Consider the following 20928-nt stretch of genomic DNA (forward strand, 5'->3'; position numbering starts at 1 on the left):
TAGTCTGTTCCCTTGACAATCTGAGATTGTTTCTTATAATGTTGAATGCTCTATTTTTTAGCACTGTATTTAATTTAATTGTAAATTACTCAAACTGTGGTGCTTCTACCACTTCCCCAGTATATATCATAAATCTGAATGTCTATGTGTTTGCTTGATATTGCTCGATAAAACAAATAACAACAGAACTGAAAAAGACATCAGACAACTACTCATTCTAAAATCCTGTGAATGACTGCTTTTTTCACTGTTATGTTTAAGTATATAATGATTTCTGCCAAAAGAATATGACACAGGTTGAATTTGATTAATGAATACCATTATTTGCTGATGACCTGAAGGATTTATCTTTATCTAAATATTTTTTTCCAGAATGGGCACTTTTAAAATTAGATTAGGCACTTCTGTATAATATCTGTTTCAACTCCTAGACAAATCACCCTTTTATTCAATTATCATTACTATTCTAAGCTTTACCGAGTAATTTCCCAGTAATATAGTATAGACCTGTTTCAGCGGCTGCAGCAATCAACTTCTGCAAGAAAATCAGCTGAAAAGAAAACATAAATGTGTTGTCAATAAGACCTAAAATAAGCGTGCACATTTTTATAAGATGAATCCTTAGATGTTCTTGAATTGTGTTTTTCTAATGAGTACCACTGGGTATTGGTCAAACTCGTCATGTCTTAATTGTTGGTATCATGAGAATGAAGTTACTCTTTCTATATTTATTTTCCTTTTTTCATTAATTTACAGTTCAGCAGTCTAAGCTTAGAAGGAAAACAAATATGAATTAATTTTGCCAAGTGATTCTAAAACTCATTTTAATTAGTCTCTTACACTCTACAGTTAACCTTGATTGCATTTCATATTTTAGAATTTCTTGCCTTGTATAATGAGGAATTCTCACTACTAATAATGTTAGTAAAGCAGAAGAATAAATTGATACATTTTTCTACAATAGCAGTGCAGTTTATTTTTCCAAGATCTGTTATCAAAAAGTCTTGATATGTCAATTTTGATAAATTTTGTCTTCTACCTATATGTGGAACTGATTACATTTCTTGATTTAAGGATTAAGAAGTCAATGAAAAAATTATCTGAGCTGGAAGACAAAGTCAATTTTAGCAAAATGTTAATCCGTGGATTTCATTATGTCTGAATCTGCTTACTGTATCTGACTATTAATACTTAATGCTTGATGTATAACGGATTATGAAATTTAAACAAAAGCTATCTTGGTTTATATAAATACATAGATCTTAGAGCTCCTGTAGATAGAAAATAACTTCACAGAGACAAATTAATTCCCAAGTAGGGAAATCTTTTTCCCCACTTATGTCCTACCTGAATCCTTAATCTAGGATATTTTTATATCTTCTTGAGCTTTACATTTTCAAATTCCACACTTGGAGAGCACATTAAAATCCCTAGTCCTGCTCCCTTAGAAACCAATACAAACTTTGGTCTTAGTTTTGAGAGGAACTGTATTAAGCATATAGTAATAGGTCAGTTGATGTGTTATTTCTGACAATTTTTGCTCTTTATATATGATCCTTAAGGTAAAAATTCCTGATCTAAGAGCTAGAGTCTCTTTCATAATGGGTAGACTCTGCAAGAGGTCCTTGACCGATACTGGGTGATTCAAGACAGCTGTGCTATGTGAGTCATGTCAAGAGAGCTATTTTCAGACTTTCAGTGATCAGATCTCCCATCTAGTGTCACACAGAAACACTGGACACAGCTGGTGCAGACGGGGGTGCTGGGTTCACACGTCAGAAGTCTTTGCTGCTGAAATGTGCCAAGGTTCTTATGGGTGATTGGCGCATGAACCCTGTGGGGGAAACATCTGCTCCTCAAACTGAATGGGATTACCACAGAGCTGTTTCTTTCTCAACGTGTATCCCATAAAATGGAACTTGGGCAAAGTTTATGGTTTGTTACTTCGTCTGTAGTTCTCATCTTTTCTTTCGGTATTATTTAACATGTCCACTTCCATTCTCTTTTTCATTCTCAGGAGAATCCAATTTGCTTATCAAGTTCTCTTTCTCTCTCTTTTTCTCTTTTCTCTTTTTTTCCCCCCTCTTTTTCCCTTTCATCCAGATGGAATGCCATTTGCTTGGTGGGTTGGCCGTGCCAATGAAAAGCATCTTTACTGGGGAGGATCTCTTCCGGGCATTCAACAGTGTGCATGTGGACTGGAAGAAAGTTGTCTGGATATGAGATATTTTTGCAACTGTGACGCAGATAGAGAAGAATGGTAATAAATTTAACATGTGTCTAGTAGTGTCTGTGTGAGAGATCGGTATAGGAAGTAGGTCAGGAAGGCTTAAATCTTTTCCTGATTCACAGCTCAGAAAGCTTGAATGGCTTGAGTATGACCAAATGAGAATGAAAGTCAAACTAGAATTTGGACTTCTGATTTCATCTTAAATTTCTTGCTTGAACCAAACACAACGTATCTGTCTGAAGCAGGTTGCTGGGATGGGTTATCTTCAAAAAATCTTTGTTGATGAGTGTCAAATCCAGTTATTTGTTTAAAAATTTCCATTGGTTCAATTACAGTGTTGCATAAATAAAGGCTCTAGGAGGTTGGTGCATGGTTATACATCAGAGCAGAAAATTTGGACATAGACAGACAAATTCAGGTACAGACATATAAAGAACAAGAAATATGTACTATCAGAAAGACTTGTATTTTTTTTTTTTTTTTTTATGAAACAGATTACCTGTATGTACCTTAACTTCCTTGTACATTGGGTCCCAAGCTTTTTAAAAACAATGGGAAGACATCCTTTGGTTTCTGTAGGCTTAGGTTCAGTCTCCACAGGAAGTTTTAAATTTATAGCATGAACATTCAAAGCCTTCCTTGGGTTCAAACCTTTGTTGCGCCTGCCGCAATGCCACATGATTTTTCAAAGGCCACCTCACAATCTTCTCCCATTCTCTGCACCTTCAGAGACTGTCCAGCAGCTGCGAGCTAGTTGGTGAACTTTCCAATTAATTCCATACTTGTGTTGGAGGGGACAGAAATGCCAGAGGAGTGTTGTTGAAAGTACTATTTGAAACACTGTGAAAATACATGTGAAAACTCTGCTTCACGCTCTCTTTTCTAGACCACTCACTGATGGGAGCTGCTGCCCTTTCTCTAAAAAAAAAGATATTTTAACCTTGAGTAGTTCAGAAATTATAAATAATGGAAGTAGACAAGAAATGTCTTGCTGTAATAGGCTACTTTGTTTGAAATAGTTTCCAAATTATCCCTGTGAAACCTTCACTTAAAAGAGAATGAGTAGAAAGGAACTATAAGGGGTCTTGAAATGAAAAAAAAATAATTCAGAAATTACTTGTCACTGTAAATGTTGGGCTTTTTTGGTTGCTTGATTTCCAGACAGTGTGATTATTCACTTGGACCCTTTATATCCCTGGGGTCACTATTCACTTTCAAAAATCATAGTTGTAAGGGGATTTCTTCAGGAAGATCTTTATGTAAATGTTGGTTTATGAATATGATTTGTATAGATTTATATAGAAGGGCATGGCTTTGCATGTTAAATCTATCTTTTCTTTAATGCTTGGTTATCAGATGCACTTTGGTGAGGTTTGCACATGAGCATCAAAAGCATCAGTTTTTACTGGTGCCTGGCTCTTTTCATAATCCACATTTCGCTTTTTGGTGAGCTAGTACTCAAGCAGAGCAAAGTGTGTTACTCTGGCAGACCATTGCGGTTGGAGTCGGAGATTGCAGGAAAATGAACCACTAGATTGTACAAAACAATGCAAGGTGAAAGCTAAATGCAGTTTTATTATGTTTCAGCTGAGTCTTATAAGGAAATGAGACCCAAGCAAGTTATGCTGTGGGTGTTAATCTCCATTTTCCCCCTAAACCAAATGATTTTGAAGCAGCAGACATTTCAAACATTTCTAAGAGAGAAGGAGAAATCTCAAAAGTATTAGAAATTACGCATACTATGAAAATTTATGCCAGGCTGAGGGGAAAAAGCCAATTAAAGCCCACAAGAAGGAAGTTAAGGAAGCATACACTTTTATTAGATTTTGGAAAACCCTCATGGGAGAGAGATGTTGAAAATCATGCTTCATTAGTTTTGCAGCTCACAGAGCTACTTGTTTCTCCTAATTTCATTATAACAGGATATGCATAGAAATTTCCACAGCTAAACTGCCTACTGTTTTTTGGTTTGGGGGTTCAGGTGTTTTGTTTTGGTTCTTAATCCATTTGAAATTTGGACCTCAGTAGTATTCTAAATTGCAGGTTGCATTTTTAAAATCTAAAAATCCCCTGACCTTTACAAAGAGTTTCTAAACATAAGAAATTTCATGCCTCTTGAAGACTGCTTTTGTGTTTCTCTGCTAGAACACTGACCCCCTGATATATAATGAGCATTTGAATCTGAAACCTGCAGAGATCTGAACTGTGACTTTCACCTGTTATACATTATAGTGGAAGAAGCAAGACAGCAGTAGATACATTTATTTGCCTTAGCATGAAATAAAATGGGTGCTGCAGAGTGGAAAACCAGAAAATCATTTTCACTCCTTTTGGATAAATCAGGCTGCTCACTGAAGCTCTGAGGTAGGAACTCACCAGAATAGCCAGAATGTCTTGAAGAGGTGATCGGCTTAGGATTTTGCTTTGATTTGGTTTCCCTAGACTAAATCTTGGATGCAGAAGAAGCTAGTCATTTCTCAGAACGGCAAAAGAAACAGAAAACAAGAGAAAACATACCTGAGAAAAGTCCTGAGCCAGGTGTTTGGCAGCACACAATGTCTACTTCTAGGCATGCTGACTTCTAAATGATATCTAAGCAGACACCTGAGTCAGCTGCTGTCTTTGGGCTCTTACTTGACACCAAGTTCGTCTCCCTGGGGTTATACTGGCCAGATGAACAGGAATATAATTGGTTGCATGCTATATGGGGAAGGCTTTTGTATTTTTCACCTTTATTTTTATTAAAGCATTCTAGGCAAAAGTATCTTTTTCCATCCATGTGGTATGATAACACCTCATTCTATCACTGCAGAATAGTGGAGCATCTTCATGGTATTTGCTGGCAAACAGGAGGAGACCTCTGCTGAGGGAGCAGAGTCATAAGTTGTCACCCTGACCCAAGCAAGGGTTCTGGAAAGGTGTTAAACGTGAAAAGAAAGATTCCTGACTGTTGTAAACTGCTGCTAGTGGGTGGAAACACTCATATAAGTCCAGTGGCTACAAGCTAAAGCTAAATCTAGTTCAGACAATATTTTCTTTCTCTCTCTTCCTCTTCCCCAACACTGAGAATAGTTAACTGTTGGGACAAGTTATGTATGGATGAGATGGATTTGTAATTGTCTTTCAAAAGATACCCCCCTGTTTCAAACAGAATGTGCATTCTTGATGCAGACATTACTGGGGAAAGGCATTAAACTGATCTAAAGAATAAAGTATTTCTGAAATGCAGACAGGGTTGTGTTATCTTAAATCCACTCTAGAGATCCTTTGGATCCTTAAATACCTCTTCCAGGTTGTTTTTCATCTGAAGCAAAATTCTCTTGACTTGATAATGAATGTTTGCTGCTCACCAAACCTTTCACTTAAATGGGAGGAACCTCTTTCATACCATGGTGGCACATGACTGTCCTGAAGTCCATTTACTACTTCGGTCTTCCTGTCTGGAATCTATTTTCCACTTCAAATGCAAACACTTGGTTGAAGCTAGTCATCAAACCAAACTTATTTCTCACTGACTGCATTCACCTGGAAACCTTGTGAATTTGGAGAACTTTACAGCTTTTTCATTTGTATGGAAAGAGTGGTATCTCTGGAAGTTATTTTGTACAGGAAGCACTGGCATCTCAGCAGTGTGGTGGACAGTGTTGATTCCAACCAGTAGCTGACAGACCATCATTTATTTCTATTCTGTAGTCTTATTACTCAAACTAATAGGAGTATCCTCTTCTTTTAACTTCCAAAACAGCCTTTATCATTGGGGGGAGCTAAGCCTTTGAGTATTCCCATTTCCAAAGTAACTTGCATTCACCTCTTCACCATGCCTTTGGGGTACTGCAAGCAACAAGGAAACCACAGGACATGAAAAGAAGGTGGGGCGGGGGTAGAAGCGAGGGGCAATACTACAATTGTCAGACCCACTTTGGCTCCCAGAGATATATTGAGTATATCCATCTTTGTTCAAGGAGGTGCAAAGCCATGTGGAAGCAAATTAAACCCTCTTTGGATGAGCTATATTTGTGCAAAGCTGTGCCAGAGCCAGGGTGCTAAAACTGGAAGGGCTGAGGAGAGCAGAGCAGAAAAACCCAGCCGCTGACAAGTCCTGATCTGACAGGTTTTGTTTGCTCAGCGTCTATCCCACACTGAACCCATTCCCCCAGAAGCAGTGCAGGCAACTCCGCAAAGCCTGTGAGCTCATAAAAAGCCCTGCCGGAGGTGACCTGGCCTGTATAGAGCTGTCTTGAATATCTTCCTTCACGTCTGCATTTGTCAACAAACTAGAGAAGCTGTCTGCAGAGAGCTGACTGTAGCAGGCCCCTGAGGTATCAGGAATCAGTTCATTACTATTATTACCAAACTCTTTCTCTGTACTTCTTCTCTAATTCAGCAAACTACAGCCACTGCATCTTGCCTTCAACTATTAGGTATGCTACCTCCTGCTGATGTTTTTTTTCTTTATCGTGACTCTACGTTATTGTACCCAGTAAAGTATTTTTGGATGCAGTTGGTGAATAAGATAGCAATTAAAATGTATTCCTTTGGATTATTAATGGTATGTCCTGCACTGGGCTTAAAACTTTTTTGTGATGAAGGCCTGTTTCACTGGCCCGTTCCTCATGCGGTTCATTGACATCTGCTGATGATAGTATTCTTTTCCCCAAATGTACTGTATTCATGAAAATCTGTACTGAATATCTGAGCTACTGAGGCTCAGACCATACTAGAGTTTTCATTAATGTAAAAGAAGAAAACGTACCAATAGGGGATCATATGAGGAGAAATTATATTTAATGACACCACTGCTCTACCATCTGTTAGAAAAAATATGGAAACAGCTACCTAGAGATTACCAATTTATGATGGTTTATACTATTAGGATACCATAGAGTGAGATTTTTTTAAGCATGCTTTTATTAATAGCCAGGAAGAAGAAAAATAGTCTCATAATGTTACCATCAAAATAGTTATTTGTCATTTACAGGTAAAACTACCTGTGCTATATCTTAAAGTATCCAGTTGCTGCAATGCTACCTTTAGCATTGCTGCACTTGCAGCAATTTTTTTTTCTTTTTTTCTTCCCCTCCCCCTTCCCCCATACATAAAGCATTTGTTTAATGTGTAACATGCCTCATAACTTATTGAGGAAGTCCTTTGAGTAGATACAGACATTAATCTTCAGAAACAGATTAATAGATAACTTCCAACTGCATTTAATACCCATAACTAAAAATATTTCGGTGATTTAATTTAAAAGGCATTATTGGATTTGTTCTGTTGTGGTTTTACTTATGGGAAGTACAAATTGATACTACCCTTTATGCAAAGAGCTCAGAGAAACATCTGCTCATGGAAGGTGCTTTCCACCCTCTAAAAAACATTCAGATTTTCATCTGAATTTGTACCGAATTGAGTGCCAAGTCAGGTAAGCAGAAGGTCTACTCCCAAGTTTATTCATTTATTCCTACTGTTTTCTGCATGTACAGGACTCCTTTCAGGAAAAGGATAAAATCTGCTTTGATTTTTGTGAAATCAGGACTTAACTTACTTTCCTGGCCAAGGAGATCCCCTCCCTGCCTCCCCAGGACCCTCCTGCAGGCAGGACCCACCCGTAGTTCTCAGTACCGAGAAGTGGGGCATAGCATGGTACAAAAGGCCTGCTTGTAAGTAGCCACAGAGTGCTATGTGAAACCCAGTAAGAGGAATAAAGTAGCAGTTTTGGCTAACCTGAGAAGCAGCTGTGGAAAACCAAATAGAATCTGGTTTTAAGTGTATGTGAACTGCTAAATTTAAAATACATATAAATAAAAACTAGCTCTGGGAACAAATAATCAATGTAACGAGATTTTATTTTTGTTTAAAAGACAAAATCATGTATGTGCACATCATAGTACAGATGCGTTCTATCCGAAAATAGCACTTTTTATTTGACATCTGTAGTACATTAGAAGTGATCCCCAAGCCCCCTTCAGGCAAAATTCTAAATGTTTTGTCCAAACCCTGAAATATTTGTATTTTGTAGTGCCACAGCAATGCCTCCAGGAAATTATTGTACAGGTACCTGAAGCTTTCCTGTTCCTCTCTGAGGTATACTACACTATATTTGAGAGGCTGCCATGGTGTACCACGTAAATTGAAGAGGAATCATGCTGCTTTGTAAGAAATGGAGTCTGAAATAAGTTCAACTTAGAGTATACCAGGAATCTAAGACATTCAAAGTTTAGCTCCCATAAGGGTCTGTATAGTGTCTTCAAATCTCTTTTCTGCTTTTCTTAGCTGAAATGTCTTCGATATTAACTCTTTACCAAAAACTTAATTTCCCGCCATGAAATAATAATAAACTGCAACAATAAGTATCTTGTTCATGTCATTAATACATTCTCAGAAGGGAAGAATGTTTTTCTCATGGGTTTTATTTCAGTGTCTTCTTGTATATTTATCCTTAAACAAGTCTTTTTTTTCCATGTCTGAGGGAATAAAATATATAAAATGTGTCGTTTGAGCTTCAAGAGAAACTTGATTGAGTTTTCAAGGCATTAACACAAAAGTGAAGATTTTTATTAGTTCTAGAATATTTTTCTTTCTCACAGTTGAGCTATGCTACTAAAGTTCTCTGTGACACTGGTATATAACTAGTAAAAACTCAGAGTCATAAAATTTGATATAAAAGAACTTCTTGCAATATAACATAATATCTAATAAGCAATGCAGTTTTCAGAGATGTGGAATAGATATCTTTTAAATGTCACCATTTCATTTTTTTTGTAGATATCTTCAGTGGTAGCTGTAGGAAGATACTGATTTTTATTTTAATGCTGTTCATAGCTAGTCTAAAGACTGCACTTTTTTTTGAATGAAAATAAATTTGCAGGAAACCTCCCTAAATATTTTGTGATTTTTTTTCTAAATTTTATTTTAAAAGAAGTAAATGCCAGCTTAGTTATTCATGTGTATATTGCATATTTTATGTCATCTTCCTGTGCATCTTTCTCCCTGCCTTTCATTCATTCTGCCTACTCTTTCTCCCACCCACTGAAACACCTGATTTAATTATCTTCCTAAGAAATATTCAAATGGTTCAGCTTTTATTACAACTGTTTCATGATATGTTGAGAGCATTTACACTAACTTTCAAAGATTGATACAATAAGCTATATGAGTATGCTGCTGAGACCTCCGTGAAGAGATTTGGAGACCATGTACTTGTGATTCATACATAGTATTCTTCCTTCTGAGTCTGTATTGAAGGCATCACTCTGCTTCATACCTGGGAATTTCATCTTGCTGTTCTTTGTAATTATCTGCACGTCAAACACCCATTGAAGCAAGAAAAAAAAATGTTAGGGTCAGAGAGGGTACCTCTCCTTTTCCCCTTGGAATTATGAGACAATTAACTGTGCTGCATGCAGTTAGAAACAATGAAAAATAAATGAAATGTATGCAACCTTTATCAAAAAGATCAAAACACTTCTATCTTTCCTAACGTTAATCAGAGTAGAGCACTTAGCTAAGCAAACACCCGAGGTTATGTGTCAGAGCGCAGCTGCAGTGTTCATCCTAATTATTATTTTTTACTGAAGTCCTGTGCCCCTTTCCACAGCTGGAACTTTAATGAGAGGTACATTTGTGGAAGGTGGCATTACGAGCAGCATGTAAATAGTCTGGGATCCTGTCTAGGATGTCAGAATCTTTGGCAGTGGTATTGCTGAAAAAGTGATACCTGTTTCCTGAGGTTTTTTGTCATACCTGCCTGAAAGCAGGGAGTGTCAATTTGGGATTATTGACATTTTGATTCCGGTCATTGTTGCCATCCGCATGTGCAGCATGCTGTCCTCCACCTGAGCAGACAGGTAAGTTGAGTCCCAACCCTGCATGCAGATTGCTGGGCCATGCAGAGGTAGGGATCCTTTTCTCCAAACCTATTGAGATTTGGCTCCATGGCAGATTCTCTGCCAGGCTTATGTGCCCAGATGCATAGCAGACCTTAACCTGGAGGAAAAGAGCTAGGAGAAGAAAAAACTCATCACTGTGGAGATAAAGATATGTTAACACTCTCCTCTCTATACACAAACGATAGAGAAATACATCGTGAGGGCAGTTTGACTCTGGTAAGGTCAGTGTTGGATGCCTGAAGGACTAAGTTCAGTTCATGAAGGACAGTGGGATGAATGCACATCTGTATACCCTGCCAGAGTCAAAGCCACTAGTCAGCTGAGGGACCAGAGGGCTGCCATGAAACGCCATGCTGTATTTTGAGGACAACAATTTGCCCAGCACACTCAGAGTAAAAACAAATAAATGATCCTTTAGGAATCCTTTTTTTTTGTTTTTCTCTCTTCCTTTCTAGCAGCTGTGTACAGGTTAGTCTCAGCTGAAGAATAAGCCCAGCTGATACAAACGAGATTGTAGGTTGACAATGCAGTAAATCAGCCTTCAGTATTTCAGTTGCTGAAACAAAATTTCCACAGGCCCCTAGTGCAAAGGGCTGATTCAGCCCAAACTCACTGCCAATTCCACCATCTTCACAATGTGCTGAGTCAGTTGTGTACCAGCCATCTTGAAGTTGGATCAAGTATTGTCTGGCTGCCCTGTGCTAACAGCATGCTGGATCAGGTGTCGCGTGTCCTCTTCCTGCTTGGATAAAGCATAAAGCCAGCAAAAATGCCCTTATCTGTCTCCAGCTAACTTAGCAGAAATGCAGACTTGGACTTATACCTGATCCACATTAAATTCATCCTGCTGAGGAAACCCAGTAGAGCCCAGTTTACATTAATGCCCATCGGGCAGAATGGCACCACTCTGCCTCAGTTTCACAATCATTCTGCACAGCTGAAATACAGTCCATACTAGGCAGTATCATGTATCCAAACACAGCATTTTCAGTTGTCGGTATAATTCATGAGCATAGAGTGTACGTGTGCACGTATGTATCTTAAGCAGTGTATATAATCACAATTCTAGGAAATTCTGCAAAAGACCTTTCATCTTTAAATAAGTCTTGCATAAGGAATGCCAGGGACTTTGTGGTTAATCTGTCTCTTTCTGTTTGTTTATTATAATCCAGGACAAATGATACCGGCCTCCTTGCTTTCAAAGACCATTTGCCTGTAACTCAGATAGTGATCACTGACACAAACAGATCAAATTCTGAGGCAGCTTGGAAAATCGGCCCTTTGCGTTGCTATGGAGACAGTGAGTACTAGCTCTTCTCAATTTCAATAGGTACAAAATGTTCCCTCTTTGTTTTTGTTTTTTTTTTTAAAACATATTTATCTGATGAAAGGTGGCTTTCCACATGCAGCTCACAGCTGCTGTCCTGTGCCAAATAACTATAGAGAAGGGGGTTGTGTTTGCAGGGCAGTTCTGGAACGCCGCTTCCTTCAACACAGAGGCCTCCTACCTGCACTTCCCCACCTTCCACGCTGAGGTCAGCGCGGACATCTCCTTCTTCTTCAAAACTACTGCCGTCTCCGGGGTATTCTTGGAAAACCTTGGGATTAAAGACTTCATACGAGTTGAAATAAACTGTAAGTTTGACCATTGGGAATTCTTTGATGTATTTGCCAAATCTGACAGGTGCAGGGAAATGGGAAAGACATATTTTCTTCTGTCCTGAGATGGTTGGAGGTGCCTGAAGAGGATAAGATGGAGATATAGACTCATTAATCTAGACTTATCTACCTCTCCTGTCAGAGTTTCCCTTTATAGCCTTAATCATTACACTTAATCTTGTTATGGTTAGGTTTATCTTTCTTATACAGGTGACTGAATTTACTTTTTCAACACTGATTTTTTTTTTTTTTTTTTGCTCTTAAGAGACAAAGCTACTGATTAGATGTACATGTTGACAGTTATTTTAGTTGAAAGATGAAAAATTTGATACAATCACTCTCATGGTTACTTTTATTTCTGTATCAGCAACATACCCAGTCTGATGCAGTCCTAGTGTTTCAGAGGAACTCAGTGTGTATGGGTCTTAAATACTTCAAAATCTAATAAGTGACTGGAGTATAACTGCTACTCAGTATATAAAGTAGAGTAGCAGGGAACTTAATTACTGATGTTTTGCCTCACTCCTGATGACTTCAAATATTTATTAGTGACAAAAGAGTACTGTGACTTTGACATGAAATATGACTTCTGTATTCTAAATTCTGTCAAGCTTAGAAAAAACAAACTGAGTGCTATGCATTTTATGATATGCTTATAATAACCCCAACATAAAATTTAATAAAACAGGGCCCCAAGGCCCTTTGATTCATTAAACCAATGGTAAATGTCATGGTGCATTATCACAAGGTAATGAGGTATGATTTACTGTTAATTGCACATCAAAGTCCAATTTGGTTGTACTTCAGTATACTGCATTTCATTCTCAGGAATATAGAAGTAAAAATGGCATTTTGATAACAAATATAACAAATACTGTAAACTACTAAGAGGATTGTGTAGTGAAAGCTTTTGTATGTGTGTTAAATCCATACTCCTGGAAAATAATTTATTTAAAAACTTTGGGAAAGTCTTGGCTTTTAAACTTAGGCTTCTCACTAGTAGTTTGGTGTTGTGTTTCTTGCTGCCAGATGGAATTTTCAGCCTAGAGGCCTTGTATCAAGGAAGCTCCACAGACCAGCTGCTTGGAAGAGAAACGGCCTTTTAGCAGATACAGGAGCTCAAAATGTATCTTTGTCTATCCCTATGGAGTGTTTCCTATCCTAGCTATCTAAGAAGCAGCTTCCAAAACCAGACCTATCCAATTTGTTGGGCTTGAAATAACAGGTTTTTATGACTTTTCAATCCACAACCTTGTGGTTATGTGGTCTGTGGACCTGGTTCTTGATCTTTCTGGTGTATTTTGCATTTTAGGAAGAGGAAAAAAGATTGATAGCGAGACTGTTAAAAAGTTCTGGCCCTTTTCAGCCTTCCAGCAAAGCAAGATGGAGTCCTTTATATGGCTGTTGTTTTTCAATTATCCTGTTTCTAGAAGCTTTACTCTCTCTGCACATGTGTTACATATGCCTCTTTAGTTTAGGATCACCAGTGAACTAGTTTTTCTCATCTGTTTTTCCTTGCTTCATGGGTCAGGTTTATTCAGGCAAACGAATGCTTGCAGGATTCTCTCCTACCATATGCAGCCAAGTTCTGTAATTGCTAAGTACATACATTTTGAAAGATTTAGTCAGAAAGATCTCCTTCCTCCTTTTCCCTATCTTAGCATTATTTGTCCAAAATCTTTTGCTAGCGTTGTGTGACTTTTGTATATCATTTGGCACTTTTGCTTCAAAAAGAGAACTACTATTTCTAGAGCACTGTAATTGTTATAGCAAAAAACGATGGGTACCCACAGTCAAGTATAATCACAGCAGAGATCAAATAGTGAGGCTGCAGGCTTAGATTTATGTATAAGCTGCTGTGTAGGAGATGGGAGGTAAATGATGCTGTATTATGTGCTGATATAAAAGTTAATGGACCCTATATTTATGTAAGATTTCTTGATGTCAAAACCACAATTTGATTCAGACCTTCACTTCCTCTCCACATCTGTTTATCTATTCCAGCCCCCAAAGAGATCACCTTCTCCATAGATGTTGGGAATGGCCCCACAGAAGCCACTGTGCAGTCTCCTACACCCCTGAATGACAACCAGTGGCACTACGTCCGAGCAGAGAGGAACCTCAAGCAAACCTCTCTCCAGGTGGACAGCCTCCCCAGGAAGGTCCTGGAGGCACCTGCCGAGGGGCACTTCCGCTTGCAGCTCAACAGCCAATTATTTGTAGGTAGGGACCATTTAAGGGTTTTTGTAGATATATACAATATTTCTATGTCCATACCCTGGTAATGCTATAGTTTAAGCATTGAGCTTTCATGTGGTGACCTAATTCTACTTTATCTCCTTCCAGTCCTGCATAGACAACATAAAGTAAACTCAGACTCTACTGCCTTTGCACTCAAAGCACTAAGAATTCATAGTATTTCTTCTTGTGCAGCAATGGCTGTGTAATTTGCTGTAGGAAATGTGATCTCCCTTTTTAGGTGCAATGGAAAAGGCACAAGTTTGTCATATAAATTTCTGGGGTAAAGCCTGATGGACAGAATGGTCTTGAAGTCTGTTCCTTCAAGCATGTCTGCCAAAACACTTATTTGGCCATGGAGTACATGTGTGAGAGAACTATGAACACAGTCGAAGCATATCCAGTTATTTTAACTAAAGGTGATCTTTCAAAGGGGAAAAAAAAAAAAAAAAAATCTCTGTCTGCATATAGTTTCCCTATCTCCTTTGCAAATGAAACCTAGATTGGGACCAGCTTGTATTTGATAATATAATCAGGGATTACAAAGGGACTTCTTCCTTTTTTGTATTCAAACACTGTCTTTCTGAGTAATCTTCTCAGTGATGGAGTGGGTTGTAACCTGCTTCTTATTCAGGGCCACTCAGGTAACTACCGATTATTTCCTTAAAATGGATTCCCTTACTTAGCTGAAATGGTATAGCAAACCTCAATCTGTCAATCCATTTTAATAAAGTTTACCCATGTATCCACATCCTTTTAGTTAAGAAGATTTTGGGGTATTTATCTGAGCTTTTTGTAGTAGTTACTGGGCTCTGAATGTAAAGAACGAATCTGTTAATATATAAATATAACTGCATCAATGGCCAGGAGTTCTTCCCACATAGCTGTTGATTTATACCTAAAATGTTGTGATAGACTCAGCCAGAGGAAAATTCACTGAAGAACTCACAGAAGGGACAGTTAAGACTGTCACAGTGCAAAGTTTCTGTTTTCTGGTATGAAGCATGCTGCTAATCACTTGTTTCTCAAATGCTAAGGTGACCCTAAGAACATGTTCTGCAGGAAGCCAGGCCTGAAGGCAGCAGGGATGGACTGCTAGACACCTTAGAAACATCAGAGAAATCTAGTCAAGGTTCTGTTTCTAGTTAGAAAACATAGAGAATTTAATGACTCGATAGACTGTTTTCAAATTTTTGGTTGTATCTTTTTCAAGGAGTAAAAATGATTTATCATACATCATCTACCAGATATGTCATATATATCAACTGCCTAGCATCTCACATCTGAAAAGCAGTATCTGCCTACGAGCTTGTTTCTTTGCCTTAGCAATCTAAACAGGTTACCTGAACAAACTTCATGGTGGTTTTAAAGTGACATAATGAATTGCATCATGGAAATCCATGGTAGTTAAGGACCTCAGTGGAGAAGTATGCCAAGAGGAACCCCTTGTCAGCAAAAACAAATGCAAAGCCCTGCACCTGGGGCAGAATAGATCATGTATCTGTACAAGCTGGGGATTGAGTGGATGGGTAATAGCTGTGCAGGAAAGGTCCCCTTGGTTTTGCTGAAGTGAATGCGTGCCTCATCTGAATGTAGCCATGCTTTGAGGAACATGCTGGACCAGTTGATCTCCAGCAGTGACTTTGAAACTAAATTTTTCTCTGATTGCACTTAATATTTACAGTAAACTCTAGAACATAGTTACTTCATCTCAGCCAAGAGGCAAAAAGTTCTCACTACGCACTAAATAACTTGTATTCAGTTGTCCATCCAGACTTTTACTGAACCCTGAACTAAAGGGACAGAAAGCCTAATGTTTTTAGGAGTGCTTTCTCAGCCCTTAGCTCTACCATACTGAAGTCCAAACCCATCTGTGACTTCCTGAGTTTTCCTAAGAGCAGTCAGAAGAGACGGAAACTTGGGCAGCCTCCTGATTCTTTCACTTTGTCCCCAAGTGCTCCAGGGAAAAGTGGCAGAAGTCCAACAATACAGAGATGTAGCATAATTTGTCTCTACTGAAGGTCTCAGTCCAATCTGATTTAATACCTCAACCATGCAGAGTGAATTTTGTCTCATCTGAAAAATAAATACATAAACAACGTTGTAAAAAGGAAAGAAGCAGCAGCACATAATATGGCTCCCTAGTCCCCTTATAATCCACAACATATTTGTTTCTGCAGCATTCTTCATCCTGACAGTAATTAACGGGTTTTCACAATTAGTGTGCACATTCTTAATTAATAATCTATATAACTGGCATATTTTCTATTTTAAAAATGTTCCAAATATTTTTTGATTGGTTCTCCCAGATGCATTCCAATTAAACATGGAACTTTGTTTCCATGCTGGAGGTAGCTAGTCATTAAGATATAACCTTTTTTTTTTTTCTTGATTCTTCTCCAGAATCAATTCAAATATTTTGTAAATCTCATAAATAAGGCTCAATGTCAGAATTTAATTTAGTTTATTTATCTTCTGGAAGGATTTATTGATCCTATGGGATGAAGGAACTATATTAATATCATGTAGCATTATGGTGATGATCGTATAGATATCCACTGTAGCTTTCAAACTACCGTTATTTTCCTGTTGCTTCAGAGACATCAGCCCATATGCAGTATATGTCAGGTGGTTATGTGTCTTTTCCTTTTAAGGAGTTATATACAGTAAATCAAACATAAAATAAATTTGGACATTTGTAAAATTTGACTACAGGGACAGTTGGCATATAACATAATTCTTAAGGAGTTCTGCTAATTTGGACCAATTAATTTTTTACCAGCTGTTTCTGCCTGTTTTATGATTGAGTTACTTCTGTTTTGGCCAGGTTTTTCCTTCTTAACCCAAACCCCAGATATATTTGGGACTGTATGGAGTAGTAGAATATAGTTTTTGGAGTTTTTATGCTAGTTTGCTGGGTTTTTTAAAAAGCTGACCTGTCAAACCATTTTTTTACTTTCTGTGATTTATAGTAAAGAAAGTTGAACAGAAGCCTTCTCCAGCAATGTTAATAAAACAGTCAGTTGTCGGCAGTTGTGGAGTTGTGCTTCATTTACTTCTGATCCGGTGATACTGACACGTTGTGAGATAGTTAATCAGCCTTTAATACTCAGTAGGGATGGGACTTAAGAAGGCCTGAATTTCCTTGGAAGTTTATCTTTAGATTGACTGACAGGTATTTTAGAAGATTTAGGCTTGTACTGGTAATTTTCCAATGACTAAGCACAGAGAAGGATTTTTCTTTTATGTGTGTAGTTTCTTCTATGTCCACTAAGGGATGAATTCACACTTGAATCTTCCTTAGTGGAGACCTTGACGTTGTTTCTGTCTTATTTACCCTGCTACCAGTTTTCTTGAAATATGGGAGAACGTAATATTCGCTCCCTTAAATTTGGTCACGGAATTAAAAAAGTCTAGATTCAGAGCTAAAAATATACCACATATGTGAGCAAATATTCTCTTCCATAAGAAACCAAACCAAAAAAAAAAATCAAATCACAAAAACTGTCTAGTTAATTTAGATGAAGAATACACTGATGGTGAACTAGTACAAATCTGTGTCCTGAAGACTGTGAAAAATATGAACTTGAATTGTCTCAGAGGAATACTAACTGATATATAATGACAGTGAGTTCAGTGTTTGGATGCCATGGTTGCTTATTCCAGCAGAGAGTTCCAGATGTTCAGAGACTGTAGCAGAACCTGGGAGTCTCACCATGACTTACATTGTCCCTGTGCTAATTTTGAGTATTCATGTTCTTGAACTTAAGCCTCTCTGGGTCATTGCCAGGGTAAAAATAAATTTTCAACATGCTCTATATACTTAAGCGTGACCATGGGTGTGTTTAATGTTCTTAAACTGGATTTCTATGGAGTATTTCTGAGTGTTGGGCATGTCTTACTGGGCTTGAACTCACATTACATTACTTGGATTAACAGTACTATCTGTGAGAAAGCTTCTTCACTCATTTCTGGCCTTGATAAGCATAAAGTAACCATAAATCATTATCTGCACACTAATGCTCCCAAAAATACTGTCATTTTGGAGCTGGTACAACATCACAGATAGAGAAGTTCACAAGTTTTCAATATCCTGGGAAGATGAACTCACATATTTCTGTTTACCTCAAAGATTCTTTTATACCTTGATACTGTGTATAAAATAGAGCTGAGAATCAGACTGTTCTTCCCATATAGTCATACTATTTATTATATTCGCAGAAATGCTGGAATTTGGGTGTCATTTCTTTCCATACCACCTGTTTTCCACTGAGGTCTGCCCTGCCACCTTTCATTGCCCTGTTTTGTGTTTGATTCAGTGATTTTTGGCTGTTCTTGCATCTTGCTGACATGATGTCTGTCTTGCATGTCTGTTTTTGAGGGCTGTTCCCTTTGAGGGAGCAGAACCTAAGCATTTTCTCTGGCCAGCACACCACATAGCATGTGTAAGAAATTGTCATTGCCTGATGTTCCCTGAATTCCACTGCAGTGATGATTATTTACACACGCTGTTCAAAATAAACCATAGAAAATGGCTGCCTTCTTATTGGATCTGCCTGGAGATAAAACCAAAAGGAGGGGAATCACAATGGAGGTGTTCAAATCTAGTCCTTCTCCTTTTATCTTCTCATCCATAGCAACACAACGTGACAGGATTCAAATTTGGAATTCTTGTTTTATTCTATCTCTTCCTATAAATATCTGATTATATCCAATTATGGTTTCTCTCTGTTATAGTCAGTGTATACAGTCTGCATAGTCAGTAAGAGACGAAAGCATAGATTAAGTAGTGTTTCTATCATTAGCTGTTGTGTTGAATGTGTAAGTTACTTACAGGGCACTTACGTATTTATCTATGTAGTACCAGAAGAAGTTTTTCTATGGCTACACTTGTTTCAGTAACTTAGAATAAAGACAGAAAGTCTGCTTAAGGCTGACATTGGCACACGGAGTATGTGGCAGGGTTCTGAGATAGCTTTCTGTGTGTGCAAAGTGGAAGGGAGAAATGACTTTTCATTGCCAGAACACTCAAAATCAAGCAAACTTGGATTTTAAAACAGTCTAAAGGAGTTAGAAAAGCATTTCTTTCTTTTAGTGAGTCTTGGGTATCTAATTGCTTTAGGCTGCTTTATAATCCTCAGGCACAGTGTGGATATCCTTGCACCTGACTATGTTTATTCTGTTAATTTAAAAAAATTACAGTAGAAATAGCAAACCTTCATTCCTTTCAATGGACAGTCACTTTCCCAGAAAGGGAGCAATGAATCATTGGGTGAATCTCCTCTGTCTGTTGAAGACAGTCCGAATGCAACAACAGCCCAGAGAGAGTCAACATCTGAGAAACTTTCTTGGGAGACAGAGAAAAGGAAGGAGAGAAAAATAAGGTGCATACTTTGTTTACTGTTGTTGTTTTTAAAGGAATCTTTAGACACTTTGGGGATATTTTGGAGGCCAGGAGGAAGAATTAATGCTTAACTCCTTTTGTATTCTGACTGCTTTGTACAACTTTCAGTTTGAGACTAACAAGTGTGAATTGAATATCGTCTGAGGAATATCACAGCAAATTCTCCTACTCCTGAGTAATAATAATTATGATTCTTATACACTCATGACCTTTCCTTTTCTTTGTATCAGTTACATAAAACAAGAATGCTCCTAATACTTGTTCACGCTGCTTCAGCCTCCCTAATCCAATTTTTACCAATAAAAATTTGATTTTTAAATCAAATCCTTAATTCATAGATAGAATGTTAATTATTTGGCCAATTGTGTCACCAAGTTACACTATGAGTGCTCAGTTTTGAACTTCTTGCCCCCTCCTCTCAGACTCTCTCCGCCTTGCCCCAAGGCTTCTCAGTAAAATTCAGCTGTGTAAATACCTTGCTGAAAATAGCATGGCTCATTTAACTGTCACCTCCACTCAGCAAAGAAAACCCTTAACCTTGGTGTTCATGGTCCTGAGGATTCTCCTAAACTCTCTTTTCCTGAACAAAACATTTAGGTCACACCCATGAAATTGTCCAGTCCACCAGGCCTATTAGAATAGGAAGAATCTGCAAAGCCTAATTTGGGGAAGAGTTTTGTTTGTTTGCTTTCAGTTTTTCTCTGCTTTGCAGGAATGTATTTAAAGATTAGGTCTAGTCAATTGGTGAAAACTGCCCAAATAATAAACAGATTGCTTAATCAATACTGTGTGGTTCTAGGATCATATAGATGGTCTCTGCTAAGCCCTATATTCTCCAGCCATTAGAAGAGTGAGAAACTTACTTCACATGGCTTTCCAAAGTGCTTTAGAGAGCAGTAAGAATATGGGTAGTGCAATAAAAATAATATCTGTGGAATAGTTAGCGATAGTTTGTAGTCATTCTTTAAATGTTACATCTGGGATTTGTATGTGTGCAGAGAGAAAAGTCAAGGAAACTCATTTATTGCAATATTTGTGGTTACCTCCCATGCAAAATAAAACAGTAACCAGTAACCTTAAAGGGAGAAATCACATTTCCACTTATTTGGACATTACTGAAAATTCTGTATGGTATGTTTGGTTTTGGAGCAAAACCTCCAAAGAAAAGGATTGTGTGTGCACAGTTCAGCAAATGCAGAAGGCTTGATTCTTGTGCTCAGAGGGCCATTAAAATAAGTGAGCTAAAATTTGCTTACTTGAAAAGAATAGTTGGCTAAAGAGGAATTTGAATATATTTGTTTCTCTGAGAAAGACATCATAAAATTAGCATGAAATAAACCTGTCTCACACTTACTATCTATAGTTCAGCATTCTTCTCATACCAAATCCTATACTGAATCCAAAACACAGCACTATTCTAGCTACTAAGAAGAAAAATTAACTCTGTCCCAGCCAAAACCAGGACAAGAGCCAACTTCCACAGAAGAATAATTTGGAAAGATAACTTCTTT

The 20928-nt window shown here is 37.8% G+C and overlaps 1 protein-coding gene across 1 annotated transcript in view; it reads left to right on the plus strand.

The window, feature by feature from the left end:
- CNTNAP5 (contactin associated protein family member 5) overlaps window positions 1-20928 on the plus strand; it is a 286970-nt gene that overhangs the window by 229935 nt on the left and 36107 nt on the right. The window contains exons 14-17 of the mRNA XM_042784303.1: window positions 2104-2260; window positions 11289-11416; window positions 11581-11751; window positions 13780-13998. Of these exons, the coding sequence (XP_042640237.1) occupies window positions 2104-2260; window positions 11289-11416; window positions 11581-11751; window positions 13780-13998 (675 nt within the window). The remainder of the gene's footprint in view (window positions 1-2103; window positions 2261-11288; window positions 11417-11580; window positions 11752-13779; window positions 13999-20928) is intronic.

Source organism: Tyto alba, unplaced genomic scaffold (genome assembly GCF_018691265.1).
Source record: "Tyto alba isolate M040663 unplaced genomic scaffold, T.alba_DEE_v4.0 Super-Scaffold_7, whole genome shotgun sequence".
In the NCBI taxonomy this organism is placed as follows: Eukaryota; Metazoa; Chordata; class Aves; order Strigiformes; family Tytonidae; genus Tyto; species Tyto alba.